Source organism: Vidua macroura, chromosome 9 (assembly GCF_024509145.1).
Source record: "Vidua macroura isolate BioBank_ID:100142 chromosome 9, ASM2450914v1, whole genome shotgun sequence".
Lineage (NCBI taxonomy): Eukaryota > Metazoa > Chordata > Aves > Passeriformes > Viduidae > Vidua > Vidua macroura.
The window spans coordinates 531,662-553,082 of NC_071579.1; the positions used below are offsets into that span (position 1 = coordinate 531,662).

Genomic DNA, 21,421 nt, shown 5'->3' on the forward strand with positions numbered 1-21,421 from the left:
TTAATCTCCCTACGTTTTCTGCTGTGCCTTGCTTTGGGAATGAAATATCTGGTGTAGGACAGTGTGTTCTTTACTTTTCCCATTGCTAAAAACCTGTGCAGTGAATTGTCTTTACCTGACTCTTGCAGATGCAAACGTGAAGACAGAACCTTTATCACCAGCCACTTCCAGCTGTTCGGTCCCTTCACCACCATCTGTGGACTCTCCAGTGCAGAATGTGCCTGTATGCAAAACCCCCCCATGTATCACAGACAGCAACAGCTCTGACAAAGCAAAACCCTGTGATTTACTCCTCTGACCAAACTCATGGCATAAGAGGAAACAGCTTATTTTCCCAGCCCTTGCAAAAACCTGTCAGTGGTGTTTTCTTATCTCTTCTCTGTGACCCATTTGAATAAGAGCATGTTCAGCTCTCTTTCCTCAGCTATGTTCATTAACCAAACAAAATGCCTTCCAAAGGCTTCTGGGTCTAGCAGAGTTGGCCTCTGCCTCCCATTGCTCTGCTGATGGGGAGAAATACTTGTTTTTTTTGGTTTTTTTTTTTTTTTTTTTAGTTTTACGTGGCCAGAATCAAATTGCAGAGTAAAACCTTTCTCTTGTTGGCTGCAGCAGCAGCACAGATGTGATAAAAAGCAGATGTACTCTGAGCTGCTGGTAGATACTGCTCTGAGTTTCTGAAGTGTTAATTTCTTGTGCTTTCTGTCTGCAGGATGATGTGGACTTCAGCTGTAGCTCCCAGATGTCTCCAATCTCTCTCTACAGCAAGAGCTGCAGAAGCCCTGCATCCCCTGAAGGAGATGGAGGGAAGAAGCCTGCTGTGAGCATTTCTTCTCGATCTGGTATGAGAGAGAAAGTTACTTTCATCCTATAGATAATATGTGTGTTGTCTTGCATCCAAATTAATGCTACTGACTAACTGACACTAGATGTATTATCATTTATGACTTGGATATTTGATTAGATAAGTTTATTTTTAATAAATATTATAGATGGATAAAAACCCCACATTAAAAACTGCTTCATTATTGCTTGAATTATGTATTTTATGCCTCTTGGTCCAATTCTGACCCTTTTTTCCTTTTCTAGCAAATAATTCTTCAAGGAGCCTGAAGAAGTGTGGTCAGACAGTGTCCAGGCCTTTGATACAGCCCAAACCCCTTTTGCCTGCTGTGCCTGAAGCTCAGGCTAACATTGGCATCCCAGCTAAAACCATCATTATTCAAACTCTTCCCACACTTGTGCCACTGCCAAAGAATCAGCCAGTTGTGAACATCCAGCCAGCACCTCCTAAAGGTAGGTGAATTGTCTTGACTAGGCCAGGTCTTGGTGGTAGCATTGTCTCTTTGGGATGGCTGATAGGATGAAGTTAGGTTTGGTGTACAAAAGAGGAGGAATTGGAGAAAAAAAGGCTCTACGTGCATTGCTGGAAAAGCTTTAGGCTGAGAAGATGGCCTTACTCCTCTTGTCCTGTCCTGTGAGAAACAGCACTCACATGGGCATTGTGTAAAATGGAAGACTGGATTATATAATTCCATTATTTGGAGTGGAAGACAGAGGCTGTGCTGAACACTGACAGCTGTGGAGATAAAACTGCTGATTTGGAAGGATCTGTAAGGATGCTTTGCTCTGCTCTGCTTGCAATGTCAGGTAGTGCATAAGGTGATTATAGTGCTGCTCTGTCATAACTGAAGGAAGATCCAGTAAAATCTTCCAGGATGGCTTGAAGGAAGCTGGAAAGCTTGAGAGAAGTGATATAAGCGTTTTTTTACCCACATGAAACTCTTCCAGAGGATTGAGGGAGCATGGGTTTATGGCTTTTTAGCTCACTAAACAGCATTAAATAGAATGTTGTGAAATCTGCTAAAAATTGAGAGCTGTGTCAGAGGTTAGAAAAGTTGCTGATGTTAACAAGAGGGAAGCGACTTCCTGCCCCATGATAATTCTTCATTGCTACAGTTACCCTGTTACTGATTTTTGAAGTAGCTCGAGCTTTCATTTCTGGATCCAAAGCATTTCTTCACTCTCTAGCTGGGGCAGTAGGGACACTGCTTGCCTTGCAGCAATTGCCAGCTGCAGTTGCTCGTTTCACCAGCTGATGGCCACAGTCCCTTGCAGTTGATTGCATAGGCACTGGGGCACGGAAGGAAAAGGAGACAAATTCTTAAGGGCACATATCTAGAAATTATTGCAATTGGGAAAAATTTGTCTCCGTCACTGATTTCTCTTCCATCAGGGGTTCAGCCAAATCTGGAGATGCTGACATTTGTTGTAACATGCCTAAGATTGCTAGACTGCTTAAAACACAGGTCAGCACAGTCAACGTGACCTAATTCTAATTCCTTCTGATGTTCCAGCTGATAAAATACCATCTGGAATAAGGAATGCTGGGGATATGGATTTCTTTGGATATAAGTCTAGTATTCTGAAGATCAGCTTCTCCTTTTCCCTGAAGAAAAGTCAGAACAGTAGTTTCTGTGAGACAGTATAGAGGAAATACTTTTGAGAAAGTATGTCTATGCTTTTGTTTAACTGATGGTATGTTTAAAATTTCTCTTGTGCAGTTTCCATAACAAAAACCATAAGGATCTTTTTTCATTAGTCTAAATCCGCTGCATATGACAGGTTGGAACTACTGGTTTGAAATATGCCATTATCTTCAAAGAAACATGAGAAACTTTATTTGTACAGCCCTTTTTATAAAATCCTGAAGGAGAAAGCACAGTCTTAGAGCATCATCTCTTTTATACATTAAAAAAAATTTGAAATAGTCTCAAATTCATTATTTAAGATTCTTAAACAGGGTCGTACTAAGTTATGATGTCTTCGAGATTGTGTCTGCAAAAAAAAAAAAAAAAAACATTTCTAGTTTTGCCCCATACATAAGACCTTGGCACTAGGTAAATGACTTCACTTTTCGCCTTCCAGAAGGCTGGATAAGTGCTGTAATCCATTGTCGAGCATTTTGGTTGGAATGCTCAGCTGGAATGTGCTCTTTCTGAAAGCTGGCGAGGTCATCCTGTTACAAAGGATTAGACAGACATTAGCGTGTTTTCAGACAACAAAATATTACTCAAGCACCTGCTTGAGTTAAATGTAGTTGTTGGACTGAAATTTCTTGGAAGTGACTGTTTTTAATTCCATTTCAAACTCTGTCAAAATGACCTCATTTTTTCTGACAGCTTTTCTTTAAGCTCGATTCAGCTTGTGTATAAACTTTCTTGCATAAGACATTTTTCTAAAAAAATGGTCTTAGTGTGAATTGGAGCTTCAGCGTAAGTTTTGAAAGTGTAACTTGCATTGTCTTTTTTGTTCATCTTCCATCTCTCTGCTAGCTTGAATTGATCTATGTGGCATGAGTCACTTCTGTCTAGTAAGTTTTCCATTGAATACAGCAATAAAGTACTTATGGACAAAAGGGAGAAGGAGGATTGAGGTAAGTCGGCTAAATTCTGTGAAAAGGTTATTCAGAGTGCTTCAAGTATTAGCAATACTGAGTAATGTATATAACAAGTGTTGAATTTTATGAACTTTGAAGAGCTCTTGGGTCAGAGCTTCATTTATTGGATTTCTTTAATGTCTGTAGTTTTGGTTTGCAAGATGGATTAAGAGTCCTGTGAACTTTGGAACAACTTCTTTCCATTTTTGTTCTGTGCAATATACGGATGGATTTGAGATCAGCTGTGCAGGGCAGGAGAGGATAGCAGAATGCCCCCTACAAAGTGGTGATGTACAAATCCATTTCATCTGTGCTGCGCGCTGTTGTTCTTGTGTTCCAGGTCCATCCGTGATGCTGCCCCAGCCGGCTGTGGTACAGCTCCAGGCTTCTGGGGTGCTTCCTGCCTCCCAGCCAGTCATTGCAGTCACTGGAGGGGCCCCAGCACTTCAGAACCACACAGTGAAGGCGCTGGCTTCTGCTTCTGGGAACGGTTCCAGCAGCGGCAAAATCCCGGTGACAAAGCCCTTGCTCCAAAGCAGCTCCCCAGCCTTGGGGCTGGATGTAAGTTCTGACTCTGGGATAGCTGCTAACCCAGTCTTGTGCGCCTCTCTCAGTTACCTGCATGTGGGACCTCATGGTCCCTTCAGAGTCTCAGGGACACTCTTAATAGGATTTCCAGCTGTAAGCAGGGAATTTAGCAGCTTGGCACAGAACAGGGAGGAACAGCTAAATATGTGCTGGCCTGCATGGAGTTGCAGACCAGGTGTGCGAGTGTAGTGGCAGAAGTGCTGATTGATGTTTTCTGTAACTTGTCTTCTCAAGTGTGAGCTTTCCATGGCTGGACCACTCTTACATACAGGCAGATTTGATCTGATTTTTGATTAGTGCTAAATCACTTTCCTAATCTGTATAATAAAAACGTTTCTTTGGAAGCAGATGAGTTGGAAACTTCAATGCCTCATTCTCTTTCCATACCCATTTATCTCTCCAGATTTTACTCATGATTTTTAGAAACTTCAGTTGCTGAGTTCCATTTGATCCTAATCTCTTTAGGCTCCCTTTTGGTCATTTATTGAATGAGTAGAAGAGGGTTAAGCTCTCAACAATCACAGTGCAAATAAGTAAGTTTTTCTGTAGTAGCTCACAGTAAGCAGTAGGTGTAAACAGTAGGTTTTGAGATATGTGTGGGCTTTTTTTTCTCCTTCAGCTCTGACATCTTAACCCAGCTAGCAAGCTGGGTGTTAACTTGATTTAACTCCTAGTAATTTGGAACTGCTTTGATAGCATTTTGTTGTCCAAAGAAGACATGCTTGTGGAAAGGACCAAAGCTTCTTGTTGGTGACTTCAAAACTCTTGTCATTCCCCTATGTGGTATTCCAAGCACAGTTGTGAGCTGAGGGTCCTATCACATGTCAGTGTAAGGGAGAAAATACTGGTGGAAACATGTGAAATTTTGCTGTATTGGCCCCTGCTTATTAGCAGTGCAGGTCACTGCTTCCCAAAAGCAGTGGGAAGCCTGTTCCTTCAGCTTCTTTGGAGGGATGTTGCTGTATAATTTCCTAGTGTCTGAAATTGCTGCTCAGGCTTGATGGTTACTTTTCCTCACTAATGATATTTGTGTGTGGGCTGCGTTTTATAATGAAAATATTGTGCTACCAATAGTTTAGCAGCCAGAGTACAGTGGAAACTTGATACTCAATGTGCAAGAAGTAAAGGTCTGTAGTTGGCAGAGCAGTTAAGTGTGCTGCATTTTTAGTGAGAATTCCCTGTCATGCAAAGTTAACTCAAGAAACCACATATCAATGACCTGCAGTCACTAGATTTGTGACTCCCTGTAAGCAGGGCTAGCATGGCACCTTGCCAGTGTCTGAGTGTAAGGTTTAATTGACAAAATCCCCTTATTGTCATCAGATTCCATATACATATCCATGACATCAGGAGTCAAATGTGTAGCTGGGATACCAAACAGGTGTTTGTTTCCAAGGGTGGTTGTGTTGGTATTTCCACCCAAAGCCATTTTAGGGAAGGAGTTTTAAGACTTGTGAAATACTGCACATCTTACCTGTGTTTTTTACAACATGAAGAAACAGTTGCAGCTGCTCTTTGGCACATGCTGTGAAAAAGTGCTTTGAGAAGAAACAAATGTTTTGTGATTCAGCTGGGGCCAGCATGGTTAAAACATCTCCCAGTTGCCTTGGACACTGTATGTGGCGCTCAGGGCTGCACAGATGGAGCTGTCATTTGAGCTCTGTAACATGTGTTATTGTTCGCTAATCTAAGCAAATGTTGCAGGATAAAAAGAAATACTGCAGGACTTTCTTTTGGGTTTAGGGGGGATAAACTGTTAGCTTAACACTCAGACTGCCAGTGGATCACACTAGGATGGGCTGATGGCAAGCTATAGGTGTGAGGCTCTGCGTATCCTGGTGGCACACATGTGCAGCCTGCCAGCCATGGGGAAGTGTCAGAATACAGAAAATCTAGAAAAGATTAGTTATGCAAAACAACTTCAGCATAAGTGTGGATTTCTGTTGAAGAATCCTCATGTCTGTGCTGTACATTGTGTAATATTTGTGTATCATAAACCCATTAAGCAAGTTGTGTTCTGTTGACTTAGAGACGAGAAAACCCAGAACTTCTGTGAGAACAAAAAAACCTTACCTTAGTCTTGTATTCCTGCAATCAAAGTCCTGTATTCCTGCAATCAAAGATGTGTCTTTCATAAGCTGGGGTAAGAAGCCAGCTAATGCTGTGTTGAATGGTTTGTACTTACAGCTCTTTGTTAACTTTCCCAGCACATGTACAAAAACTCTGGAGTATGAGAGACATTCTTGCTTCTACAAGTACAGCTTGTGTTGGAAGGGACATTAAATTTTGCTCACAATAGAGTTTTCTTTGGAAGTAAATTGAGGTAGCAGTGTTTATTTGTAAAGTGCATGACTCTCTAAAACCTCTGAAGATAAGAGGACAATCTGAATCTGGTTAGTGCTGTTTGAAGCAAGGGTTTGCAGTGAACCTGCCAGTTCTCCATATTTACAGCATTTTTGTGTGTGTCTCTGCTAGTGGTGGTGTGGTTCTCAAAGCTAGAAAGCAGAAGTTGCATCACTGTTTACTGATTGTTTTTAAGGCCAGTGTTCTCCCTCGTGGTCTGTGTTTCCTTAGAACCAGAAGTTGCTGTCTTGAGTGGAACATCAATATGATACAACTTTAAAAGTTGGGGGCTGTAAAAGAAGTTAGCAGAGGCGTTTGCTACCTTTAATCCTGGTTCAGCATTTGTGCAAAGCAATGTTGCTGAAGCAGACTGACATTATAAATTAGTTCCTTTCCCTCCCGAGTATCAAAGTGCTTGGGCAGTGGGCATGTTTACCTTGGTGCTAGGCCAGCTGTGTAATGCTGATGGCCATACTGCTTCCAGGTTCAGCATTCCTGTACCACTTCACTCACACAGCTCTTTCCATTTCCTGCATCACTTTTAGGTGGGATTGGGTGTGCAATTGTGGCATATTCCCTGAGAAAAGCCAGGCAAGACCTGGAGGGCTGACCAAGGAGGACCTTATGCTGTTTAAGGATTGTAAATTAAAACAAAATAACTTCAGGACACAAATGCTCGATTTCATTTAAGCAAGGCTTAAAAATTAGTCAAAATGTAGTTGGTGTGGCATAGACTGAAATGTAGCTACTGCACAGGGTACCTGGAATTAGGCTGGGGAGAGCTGCTGCTCCTCACAGCGTTTGGACAACTGTTAGCAAAGTAGAGAAATCTGGATAAGTAACACATAAAATGTAGATGGCAGTGTCTGAAACAGTGACAGATGTACCTTAGGATGTACTCTTAGTGTAGAGGCACTGCACTGGTGCTCTAACACCTTCTTTTCTTCAGAGAAGCATGTAGATTTGCCAGAGGTTCCAGACATGTAATTAAAAGCTGTCCAGTAATGAATAATCCTGAGCAGGTCTGCAAACAAGAATGGATGTAAACAGTTTGGTCTTTTCTGAGTTCATGATGCAGAGGGTCTTTTTAAAAAGAGGAATGTAACTCCTTGTTTGGAATAGCACACAACTTGAGCCAAACTGCTGCATGAACTCATTCCTTGTTTTTTCATCTCTGAACAGTTTAAGTGATCCTGGCCACGGACTGGTGTGTTCTGTACACTGCAGTTCTTGGCTAGCCTGAATCTTTTTTTGGTCCAGTTTTTATATGTCTGCAGAAGCTTTTTTATGTTAAATATTGTACTTTAAAAATTCAAGACAAAGCTTAGTGTTAATGAAAATATGTTAAAATGTTTTCCTTCTCTACTCCCTGCCAAAGAGAGGAACTGGAGTAAGTTCAAACAGCTTCACTTTCACAAACTTTGGCTGGTGAAAGCAGACTAGACATATACTAAATGATCTTTATAAAAAGCAATTAGACCAACACGGAGGCAGCCCAGAACATTAATGCACTGTAACGTGTTTTCTTTCTTTGCCACCAAACCGCAGCATCATGAAGAACGGTGTCTTCAAACAGCTTGTGGCCACTTTTTGTTGAAGATGCCAGTGCCTTAGAACAACATATTGTCTGTGTGCAGGTAGATACAAGGAGAGAGTGGAAAAGCTGTGGTTACGTTTTTTTACATAGCTGGACTCAAAATCGGAGTTAGTTAATGTTACTGTTCTGTGATTGTATTATTTCCCTAGAATAATACTTCTGGAATAGTTCTCATCTTTTTTCTTTAATGTTCCTGGTCTGAGAGATACAGGTTGCAGCAGGGCCTGTGCTGGTAGTTTCTGAAGGATATTCAGGTCTATGTAAGATGGATCATTCAGTTATCTGTCAGTGTAATTGTCATTGAGGCACATCCAGTTACAGCTTAAAAGTGTGATGGAAGTCTTCTGTTCCTAATGAAAACAGAGTTGCTAATCTGTGAGGGAAAGGAAATCAACAGTCTGGTGTTTGAACTTAGTATTTCAAGTAGTTTTGTATAATTCTGCTGTATCCATCATTGTTATCCTTGTCAGCAGCAAGATGCTTTCGGTCTGGGTTGTCCCACTCAGTGCAAACCACAAAATGAGTAAGTGGTAAAAGATGATGGAGTGTTCCTGCTTGGGAAAAAACATCAGTCGTCAGGGCTGTTGGAGGATGGGAAGGGGTTGCTTTGAGCTGTCCCAGTCTGGTCTTGCAGACTGAATGCCTGCTAGTGGTAAGAATTAATTATATGCTCTCCTGGAGTATGTTTGCTGGTTGAGCTTTATCCTGAAGGAATCCAGTTTGTGTGCTCTCAGAGACTGTTCTGTGATGTGAAGAGAAGCGCTTTTAGTGGGACAGTCAGGAAATGTGAACCCAAGCCACACTCCTCATCTGAATTACGACGTTAGTGCAGATGCAGCCAGAGACTGCATTTAAACTGTTGTGTAAGTGCTTGATACACATAGAATGTGCAATCTGAGATGAGCAACACTATTCAAAATCTCAAAAACTGTGTAGCATAGGTGGAAAAGGTACAGAAGCAGGTGTAGTCAGTATGGAAATTACTTCCATACAGAACTGACTGGAAAAGCCTAGAAATTTCCTGTTAGGAAAGCAGATGACTGATTGTAGCCTGTAAAATGGTGCAGGGAGAAGTCAAGGTGAAAGGCTTGCTGCCTTGCAGACCTGAAGATAGGTAGTTTTTGTCTTTGTGATTTCATTGATCCAATCAAACTCGAGTATATGTTTGATGACTCCTGCATATAGAATGATGAGAATACAGAAGAAAACTGAGACAGTTCAGGACCTGTTTTTTCCTTAGGTGTACCATGATCCAGAGGTGCCTCTGTGCTGACCATTCCAGCTCATTTGAAGCAGAGTATGGGAAGCTATCTGTGCAGACCTGTGACAAAGCAGAGAAGCAGAAATTCTGCGTGAAATGGAGGCAGTTTTAACTTGTGGATTGTTAATAGCCTGTGTATTGTGTGTATTGTGTGTTCAGGTCAACGTCTTGAGGCGGCAACAGCGCATGATTAAAAACCGTGAGTCAGCCTTTCAGTCACGCAAGAAAAAGAAGGAGTACATGTTGGGGCTGGAGGCCAGGCTGGAGGCAGCCCTGCTGGAGAATGAGAAACTCAAGAAAGAAAACAGCACGCTGAAGAGGCAGCTGGATGAAGTGGTATTAGAGGTAAGAGATTGTGATGAAAGCTTGATTTTATATGAAAACAGTTGTTCAGGTGGAAGATGCTACAACAGAGTTGGGGAAATACTGGCTGTAAGACCTTTGAGGGTTTCTAGCCCAGCATCCCAGTTCAAGCATGACTTTCACCAACTCTAGCTCAGGATAGCTGACACATTATCGGTATACTTTTCATTCTTTACTTCATGGTGCTTCTGAATATTTCACTGGATAGAAGCCGAACATAATGTATAAAGCAAAGTTTTGTTTTTAAGTAGTTCAGGAATGTATTCACACATAATTAGGCAAGTATAAATCTAATGATCAAGTACAATTTGGTGTACTTGGCTTCTGACATACCCCTGCATATGTGTACCCCTCTTTTACTCAGTGTCTTCTGTTTACTCTGTCTAGAACCAGAAGCTCAAAGTATCATCTCCGAAGAGAAGGACGCTGTGTGTGATGGTGATACTGGCCTTTATAATGTTGAATTATGGTCCATTGAGGTAAGCTGCTTAGAAATTCCTCTTTGCCTAGCAAGTTTGCTATCCAGAGATTTTTGTTTGAATCATTAATAACAGCTAGTGTTGTGTTTTAAAGCCTTGAGCTTGAAATCTGAAATGTCCTTTATTCTCCTGCTTAGGGAAAGATGCATCTGTATAATGGTTCCTCTTTTGGAATCCTTCTGGCAATAAGGGCTAGATCTTGTACATCTCATTTCTCCTGGTTTGGCATTTTTTTAATTCAGTGGCAGCATATAGCAGTTTGTCTGCTCCATTTATACCTGCAGAGATTAGGAACTGTGTTTAGAATCCTTTTAGGAAAAAAAGTCAGACTTGGAGAGCTTATCTGCTTGCTCATACCTGTGCTAATTTCAGTAGCTATGACTTGAAGCTGCTTTAGTACTCAAAATACTCAGGAAATCCTGCTATACGTTCCATGCCTTGCAGTCCTGACCCTTAGACGTGTCCAGCTGCAAGCTCCCTCATTACAGAGTAAGCCCTTGTCTCCCAGGTCTGGTGAAGAAGTTGTTTCCTCTCCTTGATTAGTTGAAGTGGTAATCAGAAACCTCTCTTGTTTGAACTGTTATCAGTAGGGCGTAGAAGCCAGAGAGGAGCAGGGAAAAGCAGCCAGACACTTCATAAAGAAATCTGTGGAAGAAAGGAGAATAAGAATAAATACTTCTTGCGCATACCTGTCTATTTAACTTGGCTTTGGAACATAAAGACCTTTCAGATGGAGCTGTTCACTTTTTCAAAAAGGCATAATATTTCAGTAGGATCCCAGTCAGCAGTGTCTGCATTTGTCCTCAAAATCCCAGTCAAACAAAGGAATGGGGTAAATATGGAGGGAAGACTTTGTTTCTGACTGTGATACATTTTTAGAAAGTGATGTTTGTATTTTTAGTATAAGAAAATTTGCTAAAGCTGAAATTACTTCTGAAGTATTTGTACTTACAGCAAATATTGTTTATCTCAGGAAGTGAATTTTGCTTTGATATGGATGATGTTAAGGTTGACCATTTCTTAGTGTTTTCAGGATTTGTATTGTGATTTTTGACTATCAGGCAGAAAAATCATCTTCCAGATACTAAGGGATTGATTTGTACATCCCATGTGCATTTGAAGCATTACTACTCACTTGAGAGAGACACTGGTTGAGAATTACTAGAACCAGTCATCTTTCTGAAGCTGGGGGAAATGTACTTGTGTCTGCATTACAGAGAGATGATAGAATGCACAAAACTCTTGTTAGTGGTGAAGGACTTGGGAACACAGAGAGATGGGTGGGAAGTCTTTTACCACAGTGCTCTGAAGTTCTGTATCTTCCCTACCCTCAGGAATGAGCAAGGTGTTGAGCTCAATGGCAAGGCACTGCTGTCAGAATGGGCTGGAAGGTCACGTTGTGTTCATGTCTTTGCAGCACTCAGCAGCTATAGGAATGTGACAGGGTTAACTTCCTGACAGGTTTGATGTTTAATAAAGTAGATAAAGCAAGAAGAAATCCTTGGATGTCTGACTGTTCCTGGCCAGTACAGTAGCTAAGTGTGCCAGTGTAACTGTTGTGCCTGAACCAGGTGGTTTGCATCAGCACTGGATTTAGGCAACGAAGAGAAATGGAATTGCAAATTTGCAAGGAATTACTCTTCCTGGGTTTTTATTTGTCCTCTCTAGCAGAAGAAACGCTCACACTGCAATTAAAATCCTAGGCTGTATCAAGATGGTGTGAATGTTTGATCGTGCAATACTCTTTAGAAGACCCAGAATGTGGGATATACAGACCATTTCTTTGGATTTTACTCCTCCCATACACATTTTCTTCCTTTTATAAAGCTGTCACTGAATGGCAGCTCCACGAACATGACAGGATTGCTTAGGTTCTGCTTAGTGCTTAACAACTGAAGATTCCAATATATGTGCTTTTTTTTCAGCCCCACAATTTCTTACCGAAATAAGTAATTTTTTGTGATAATACCCATGCTAGCTTAAAGTTCAGCAAAAACACTATTTCCCCCCACGTAGCTAACTGTGGAATCCCTAATTTCCATGCAGTGGTTAGCTGGAGGTATATATGTTCTGGAACCTTGTGCTGCCATTTTTTCTGTGTAAGAAATCATTTCACTTGCACACCTGAATGGAGGTGTGCCAGCATTTGAACTCAGGGTGTTTTGATCCAAACATACCAGCAGTGAGTATTTTGTTACTTAAAACCAGTGAACCATTGCAAAGAGAATGACATCCAAAAAAGCAAAATCATGGGAAATTCATCCCCTAAAATCTGTAGCAGACTTTGAAATTCCCTTAGCCGGCCTTATTGTAAGATTCTTCTTAGGTTCTTGTGGGAAGTAGTAGGATTTTTTGAAGACTAGAGTTAAAACAAAAGGGCAGATGTATAGGTTACCTCTTTCTATCAAATCAGAGAAAGAGAAACAGTTGGATTGTTTAGGGCTGGGGATGTGAGGCTGAAGAACAGTCCTGCAAAGCCTCCGTGTCCTGCAGTGGATCAGTGAAGGTGCAGTGTTTGGGCACTCAGCATCCCACAGAACAATCCCACCTGGATTGGTGGCCGTGTAGTCAGTTCTGTGTTTTCCTGTGCATTAATGGATGTGTGTTGCACTAATAAAGACTAACACATAGCTTTTTAAATTGGTCTTAAGTCTTGTTGCCTGTGTGTGTGGTGAAATGTTTGTAATGTTTCATAGAGGAGTCTGAGACTGCTGTTCAGCTGTTTTAAGATTATGGAAAGCAGTCCAGGATGTGGCAGCCCTTGGCAAACAAGTTTAGCAGATAAAATTATTCTGCTGACACAGGTTTTCCTGCTGACAGATAGCGTGGGGGTAATCTGTAATGCTGAACTTGGGAATTTGGGGGTGGGGGTGAAAGTCTGGTAGGGAAGTTGGCCTGTTGACACAAGAAATCTGTTTGAAAATACTGGAGGGAGAGTGTTGCCCAATCTGCTTAATTACTAACAAGCCTTTCAGAACATCCTTCAGTCTTTGACACAGCACCATGGTATCTCGAAGAAAAGAATGCAAGTCTAATTCTATAGAAATTGAATGCCAGTGTAATTTGAGGATGTGAAAGGGGCTTGTATGGAGTTAGTGGTAACTCTGCATTGGGTGTTACTAAACTCTTTGGGTTTGTTACTGCCTTGTATTGAAAACTGAAACTTTTACTTATTAAAAGCAGAAGTAATCTAGCAGGAATTCTATTGGTGTTTCTCTTTTATCTGTTTGTTTTATACTAGAAGAGAGGCGCCCAGGAATTTCCCATCTGTGTGTCAGTGAACTATCTGTCTGTAATCTTCGTGAGTTATTTGGATTTGGATTCAACACGTATAAAAACTTCCTTTTATTATTATTTAAGAGTGATTGGTGAGGTTTGTGGAAGGTAAAGGGTACATTTCGGTTCAGTTCATTGCTGAGATCACCCCCTTGCCCCAGCCTTGCATTCTGTGAGGTGCAAGGCAGGAACTGGCAACCAGCAGCATTTGCCCAAAGGCAGTGAGCACACAGGCCTGTGGCACACAGCAGGGCTGGGAGCTGGAACCAGGACACCTGGAGCCGGGTGTCCCTGGGAGCCAGGTGTCCTGGGAGCCAGGCTCTCCTGCCTCCACATGTGCTTTCTGTGGAGCCAGTGTTGGTCCCACTCCCAGCTGGCATGGCATCACTGAGACATGGCTGGCTGCTCACACTGACAAACATCTTGATTAGCTGTGCTGGTTTTTTAGCACGTACAAGATCAAATCTGGTAGTTTTCAAATTATTGCAGTTCCTATATGGCTTTTTCTCCTCCTTTCATTTCTATATTTGTGTTGGACTATGCCTTAGAGTAAACAGATCTGAAAATGTGTTAAACAAGCACAAACAAGGCTGAAACAAATGGTAACCAAGCACATGTTCTAGTCTAAACAATCCATGTATTTATTTTGGGAATATTTGTATTTTGATTCTCTTCCCTGTTCTAATTTCAATATAAATTGTCTTGTATGTTTGTTTTGGTTTTTTTTTTATGCAAGTCCTACGTGTGATAGTAAAACATTTGTAGGGAAAGGAGAGCAATCACAGAAGATGCAAAAGATAAATTTTCTGCATCTCTTCTTGGGATCGTAGCAGCAAAGCATGTAAGCTAGTGGCTGTAGCATTATCTTTGTGGCTATAAAAAGTGTTCAGCTAGTTATTTCTTTCCCCGTAATCAGTCTGCATAAGTTTACATGGTGGTTGTCACCTAGCAGCAAACTTAGAGCATTTATTAAGATGTCAGCCAGCCAGAATCTGTCCTAACTACCACTTTAGCTATGTAGTGGACAGAAAACAAAAATACGAAGTTGGAGGGAGGAAAGGCAGATTTGCAAAGAGAAGGGAACAGGAGGTTTGAGAGGGTGATGTGATACTGGTTTTTTAGTATTATTATTATTATTAATTTTGTCTTTTCTTAACAGTTGGCTACCTCTGTATGGCTGGAATCCCTTTCAGGCTGGAAAACAGACTTGGGGATATGCAGAAAGCTGTATTTGTGGTGGAGGATGACTGAGGTGGTGATTGATGTAGCTCAGTACAGCTGCTGCTGCTTCAAAACCTCTTGTGTCCCACTGACCCCAGGCAGCTGCAGTAGAATGGCTGGCCTTTAGTAGAGATTTCATTGCAGCTCCTCTCCAGGGTATCCTCATAGATTTTCCTCTGCTTTCCAGGACTATCCTGGAAACTGAATAATCTATTAAAAATTTAGATCCACTGAGCAGTTGCAAATAAAGACACTGGCCTGGCTGGCTGAGAAGTGATTTGTCTGCTGTTGTCATAGACTACTACAGCAAATGAAGAAGCAGTGACTTTTGATTCCTGAAAGATTTAGGGGTGTGTCTAATTTCTTAAGTTGGTAGCACAAACAGGGAAAAAAATCCAGAAGTGCTAAGATTAATTATCTTTTACTAAAAATGAGGAAATTGCCCAAGGATTGTTCAGCTTGCAAGCTACCACGACCTTCTGTTTGTGAGGATAAAGTAATGAAAACACAAGTCTTCGCTAGCAGTACCCAGATGAGTATCCCACCTAGTGTGCAGGATGCTAGTCAGCCCTACTGGGGTCTGCTAAGCTTTTGGAGCATGAAGGATTTGGGCTGCTGACCGCACCTTCCACTGAGCACAACTGTATTGGTGTCCCTGTGGTCTAGTGCCCTTAACGAAGCTGAGCAATCTCGAGCTGGGGTGTGGGAGAGGAGGATTATTCTGAGGCCTGGTGCATTCAGCAGAGTTTTTGTGCAAGTTTGCTGTTGTTTGAGACTTTATGCTGGACTCCTCGATTAAAGAAACAGACCCATTGTATGGTCAGCAGGAGCGTAAGGATACCTCAGTGATGGGATGTTGGAAAGTTAGAGGAGTGGTGTCAGCAGGGAGCATTTTCTGTGTGGGCAAAGGAGCTGGTCTTGTTCCCATACCATCACGTGCAGCAAGTGTTGTGCTGCTGCAGAGGTGTGGGAGCTGTGTGCTTGCACTGGGGTCTGTCAGTGCAGATCCCATCCACAGCTGCCAGGCCAAGCTCCTGGTGTGGTCTGAAGTCACCTCTGTGCTGCCCTGGCAGGTGACCCCAAGCAGTGACATGGTATGTTCAAAAACATCCCAAATGTCCCCTTGAGTAGCAGGTGCTGAGTAGGCTAAAGCCGTGTGTCTGGTACCTGTCCAACGTGAAGGGCAGTGACCAACAGCTCACACAGCACTTCTTTGGCCTTACATTAGCTTGTTTCCTTAACATTTCTTCCCAGACTCGGTGTGTGCCTCCATTCCAGGGCAGAGTGAGGCAGGTTGGTTGGAACCACTGGTGGCTTGCAGGAGGAGTGGCAGAGGAGCTCTCAAACTCGTGGTGACTGCTTGAAGCATCTCTAAGAGGTGTTCTGAGAGCAGAGAACTGCAGATCATGGGCAGTACTTCAGGGTCAGTTTCTTTTCCTCAGTTCATCCACTCCTGAGCTTTTTTTGCACTTGGTGAAGGATAGAAAAGGATTGGTTTTCTGCTTTTTGCAAGCCTCAATAGCTTCCCATATGTCTTCAGGAGGCTGATAGGCTTAAATGTGATGTATAGTAAAGCTACACACAAATGATGACAGTCAAATGCCTATTAATTTCTTACTCACTGGTAGAGAGGAACTGGTGAAATGTGAAGAAAAAACTGAGTTGAGTGCAGGAGGCATGAAACAGTGCCATGTTAGCGAGGCCCATGGCTTCTGGCTGCCCATGAAAGATGAAGCCCTCTGGGTGTTTTAGCAGAAATAGCAGAAGCATCGGAAAACATTTGAGGCTCTTAACACTCGTAGTACAGGAAATGTAATGTTTGTGACACTGAAAGAACATGTTTCAGCGCTGAGTTGAGTGTACATTTGTGTTGGAGATGGCCCAAAGATATAAAACTGCTTCTGCAGCACACCTTTGGTCTTGCGTTGTAGTTTCTCCTCGAAGACAGAAGGAGAAATTGAGAGAAGAAGGACAGGCTGAGTGAATTGGCCACGGGTCTAGGTTCCAGACCTTTCAGTACCTCTCTTGATAGGTTGCTGCTTGAATAAAATTTCTTACAAATTACAACTCTGGGAGCAGGAAGGGATTCCTTCCTGTGTCCTCTGCTGATCACAGCCACAAGCTTTGGCAATAAAGGCCAGATAATGGTACAGAGTTTTCCAAGCAAGAAAAAAAGTGCTCTGGGTGTCAGTATCTGTTTTCTTCCTTTCTTTTCCAGAGGCTTTATTAAAAATAAATTGCTCTTTAAAGCATGCAAAACACGACAAAAATACACGAAAATTACACTTTGGGTAGCTTTCCTCTTCTGCTTCAGAGGAAGAAGGCTGGGCTGCTCTCTCCAGCCCAGTACTCAGAGAGGGCAGCTCTGGAGCAGCCCTCAGGAGAAGGCAGAGCCTTGCTGTCAGCAGATGGTGCACTCATCAGGAGCAGAAACAGAAATACTTTCCAGAGAGAGTCTGGCACTATGGCAGCCTTGTCTGGAATCAGTTAGGAAGAGGACAAGGTTGGTGTCTCCTTGCAATGTCAACTTTAGCTTGTTGGAAACTTCCCAGTTCATACTCAGAGTTCTGTCCCCAGAAAACTCTTTGTTGTGATACCACTATTGTCTTTCGTCTAAAAATTACTGTACAACTTAAATGTCAGTATTCAAAACTTGAATTGCACAGGATTTGTTCAGCCAGAAGCACAAATGAAATTTAGTTTGGGCTCCTGGCAAGACTTGCTTTCACATTTATCAAACTGACATTCAAACCAAAGAAGTAAAAATACAGCTAAAATATCAGGTGCTGTTGAATGCCTGGAGAAACCATGGCAGTAGTTCTGCTTTTCTTTCCCTCTTATAATCAAATTTATCTGCACGTCGGAACAAACATCTGCATGAAGTATTTAGTGGTTCTTTCTTTTTTCCCTTGGATCTGGTTTTGCATCTGAAACAAGCCGAGAGCTCAGCCAGCTTGGACAGGCTGTTTGTGGCTTGTGAAAACCCTTTCATGCTCACGGTATCTGGGATGTCCAAATGCAGGCTCTAAAGCCTCGCTAGGCACCCCAGGTGTGTGAGTGAGCCAAACAGGAAAGATTCCAATTTCTGAAAGACTGTCTTGCCCAGTAAAGCCAATTCTCAGCTTCAGTCTTTTTTGACTTTGAATGTGGGGCAGTAACTCACTTCCCGCGATTAGCAGGACATGCACAGGGCAGATATGCCAAAGTGCTCTTCCTTTCCAGCTTCTCATCTTGTAGCTCAACAGGATGAAAAAACTGTTAATGCTTTTGCCATTTGTCATATTAAACCAGTTCTTAAACCAACATGAAAATTCTGTTTTTCTGAAGCTTTCTTCCCTCTGAATGGGATCTTCTACCTTTCTTTTTCACTTTTTCTGGCCTCTTCTGCCTGATGCTTTTAATTGCCCAATATTTACTTCCTCTTCAGTGTCATGGTGCTGGGATCTGCTTTGTAGACCCTTCCTGTTGCTGCTTGTATTGTTGCTGTTCTGCTTGGCCTTTGTGAAGCTCAGCATGCCTGAGGTCAGCAGATGTTTCCAGATGCAGCTCTGCAGGACAGGTCCATCATCATCCCAGCTGCTTGAAGGGATTCCTTGCTCCTCAGTCATGCTTTTCCCCCCATATTAATGTTGAAGGAGGAACATTTCTGATACCCTGTCTCAGACCCTCAGGTACCCACGTGGCAAGGGAAGGCCTTGGAGAAACTGGAGGACATGGACTATTACCTGCACATCCTCTCCTATTTGTTTCCTGAAGATGGAGCCCTATTTATAGACAAACTTCACTAGTGTTCCCTCTGGGGAGAAGGGAAGAGGAAGAAATGATACAACAGAACAACGTCTTCTGTTCAGATGGGGAAAAAACGAACAAAACGAACAAAACTCCCCAAATAATTAGAAGGTGGAAGTGGGGCAGGATTTCAATTTGTGGGGCTTTTCCTTATCCAGAACTAAAGTTATTTTGGTTTCGGGTCATTGTCACAAACCAGAGGAGCAACAAAGGGGATTTTTACATTTATTTTCTTCAGACACATCTGAGACATTGAGAAGGAACAGTCATATGCCGTGTCCTAGAAAAAGAATGGGAAAGGGGGAATGCAAAAGTGGCCCATATAGCAGAGATTGCTGCTAGCTCTGTTTCAAAAGAAAAAATTAAGAATCCTGATAAAGGAAAGGGCATTGGAAAAAATACCCTGATATCATATTTTGTTCTCAAGTTTGTGTTCACATTGTCAGAAGTGGACACCATGATTTATGCCTGTAAGGATGGCAAAACATACTCTGTTCACCTCCTTCTTTGTTTTTTGCTGTTGAAGATATCTTCTTTCAGGTTGAAACATCCCATGCTCAGCTGATGAAAAGACAGAGATATTTTATGCTTGAGAAGAGGGAAAATAAACATTTCCTCTCTTCTAGAGCTGATGCAGTAAATGTGATGTGTGTGGTTTAGAATGGGTGTGTAGCTAAAACAACTAAATCACAGAAAGGAAGATTAGCTGTGCTTGTGGAGCAGTGTGTGTCTTTATCCTTGGTTTGGATTTGTCCCTGTTGTTCAGAGTTCAGGGTGAACTGCAGTAGGAATGAACTGTGTGTGACACTTCACCTTGCCAAGCTGGAACCTGAAATAACAAGAATTGCTTTTGCAGAATGGGACAAATAGGAAGGAAGAAGCATCATTTAAAAAAGCAGTTTGTTGCAGTTCTTCTGCTTAGATTTTTTTCTCAGCTTTAACTAACTAATTACATGGACAGTTTCTCTGGTTCTATGTGTCAATTTGAATGGGAAAGGAGAGAAACAGGATAGGGTAAGACACCAGATCCAGGAGGTCCAGCACCAGACTGGATGGCTGATACACTTCAGGCTGTGGAGAAAGGATTTGCAGGAGAGTTAACAACTTTCAGATCCTCCAGTGGATGTTCGTGGTCTAATGAATAAAGTGCCATGTACTTCTGGCTGTCAGGACTCCAGATTAAGTATAGTAAGGGCATTTCACAGGTGAGTGGCTTCCAGCAGGAACATGAGGCATCCATTTAAGCATCAGCCTTAGTTTTGAGCTCTGGTTCTTGGGCTTGAGACACTGCCAGTTATGCTGATGCTTTTATTGGCAGACAAGATATGTGATCTCATAAAACCTAGTAGGTAGGGGGGATTGGTTCTGTAAAATTGGATAGGCCTGGTGTTGCCTGATAGGAGGTTATGAATAACCATCCAGCTTTCTGTGCAGTAGAAGCAATGAGACATTTGGATACCAATGTACACAGGCAGTAAGGAAACTGTAAGTGCTTTTCTGCCCATTGGCACAAGTGAAAGCAGAGGCTGTAGCATTTCTGCTGCCCTCATTCCGTGCTGCTGCCTGGAAACCTGGAGGAGAGGAGGCAATCAAAGCAACATCAGCCTGAGTCTAGGATTGTCCTGATTCCTATGGTTCAGAACGTGACACAGTTGCTCATAGGGTTATTGCTAATAGGAGTGCAAAAGTGTTGGCAAAAGAGAGGGAATTTCTAGGCAATTCTGTCTGCCTTCTGCTTAGTTGTGGAGTATTTAATCTGCCCTCCTTGCTAGGTTTTGCCTGCGTCTATTTCTATTTCTTGCCTGTTGTAAAGTGATGCCATGTAAAACCAGGAAATACTCACCTGTGGAGTTTATGCTCTGCTGGACAGGAGGGGTGAGGCATGAGTTAAAATGCACTCTGTGAACTGTTATCAGCATGAATGGCAGGGATCTCATCAGTGGGCTGCATTGCATTTTTATGTTTTCACTCTCTTGCTGCTGCTGATGCTCTGCTGTTGGCAGCCAAGAAGGTTAGGACTTGGGTTTGTAAACATGCATATTTCAGGAAGCAACTGTGTTATGAAAGAGGAAGGCCAGCCTCTGGAGAGGAGAAATTTAAGTATTGCTTCTGTGCTTTTGAGAGTTCTCCCTTGTAGCTCACCCTTCTGAAGATGCAGGTCTGGTACAGCAGTGCTGGGTTGTGTTGCCAGCTCACACGTGCAGTGCTGCTCCCTCTCTGCATGGAGAGCAGCACAGATGCTCCTGGCTGGCTGAGCAGCCTCCAGGCCAGGATCCTTCAGTCCATGCCAGCACACACCAGATCAGGGTGTCTGGCACCATGGCCTGCTGCCCATGGGGCTGTTGGCCCTGCCGGTTGTTCTAAATCCAAGTAGAATTGAACATATTTAGGTTTGTGTACAGTCCTGGTAGATGTCTGGCATAAAATTCCAGGCTTGCAGCTGCACAGAATTTGATAGCTAAGTTTTCTTTACATGTTGTATTCATATAAACTATGTAGATTGTACTTTGAGGCTGATGAAAGTTGAAGTTTAGGCGTGCTTTGATTTGATTGTAGATAATTTTCTTATCCCTGTAGACCTGGGTTACAAGCAGAGTGTTCTTAGTTTCAGCAGGTGAGGCTTGTGTGAGGGCATGTGAAAACTATAGCATCAGAATCCTTCAAACAATCGTAACTGAAAAAGAGAACAGAAATGCTTTTCTACTGCTTTGAACAATGATATTATAATGACACATCATTTTTTAACAGTAGATATGGCATGAACCTTATCCATGTAATGTAACAGCAGCCAGAAACTTCTCCACCTGAGTATTTAATGCCTTACAGAAAAGTGCCTTGCAGACTTCTTATGTGTGTGATACATTTTGCTATGTTTATTATGTTTTCAGTGTATTCGAAAAGGATCCCAGTGGAGTAGATTCCACTGTGAGTTCTAACCACCGGACCAGAAATCTTCTGGAGTTCTCAGCTCGCCAAGAGTCCAGCACAGCTCAGAAGATACCTGAGGGCATCATTTCTGAGAAGAGTAACAGGTGAGATGAAAACCTTTTACGTATTTTGGGTGGCAG

The 21,421-nt window shown here is 42.3% G+C and overlaps 1 protein-coding gene across 3 annotated transcripts in view; it reads left to right on the forward strand.

Moving 5' to 3' along the window:
* The window catches only part of ATF6 (activating transcription factor 6), a 75,129-nt gene that overhangs the window by 2,175 nt on the left and 51,533 nt on the right, over nucleotides 1-21,421 (forward strand). For 2 of the 3 annotated variants that reach the window (XM_053985638.1, XM_053985637.1), the window contains exons 4-10: nucleotides 129-223; nucleotides 710-839; nucleotides 1,087-1,293; nucleotides 3,777-3,997; nucleotides 9,385-9,570; nucleotides 9,976-10,067; nucleotides 21,242-21,385. In XM_053985638.1, coding sequence (XP_053841613.1) covers nucleotides 129-223; nucleotides 710-839; nucleotides 1,087-1,293; nucleotides 3,777-3,997; nucleotides 9,385-9,570; nucleotides 9,976-10,067; nucleotides 21,242-21,385 — 1,075 coding nt within the window. The remainder of the gene's footprint in view (nucleotides 1-128; nucleotides 224-709; nucleotides 840-1,086; nucleotides 1,294-3,776; nucleotides 3,998-9,384; nucleotides 9,571-9,975; nucleotides 10,068-21,241; nucleotides 21,386-21,421) is intronic. The other variant, XM_053985640.1, reaches the window with a different exon arrangement.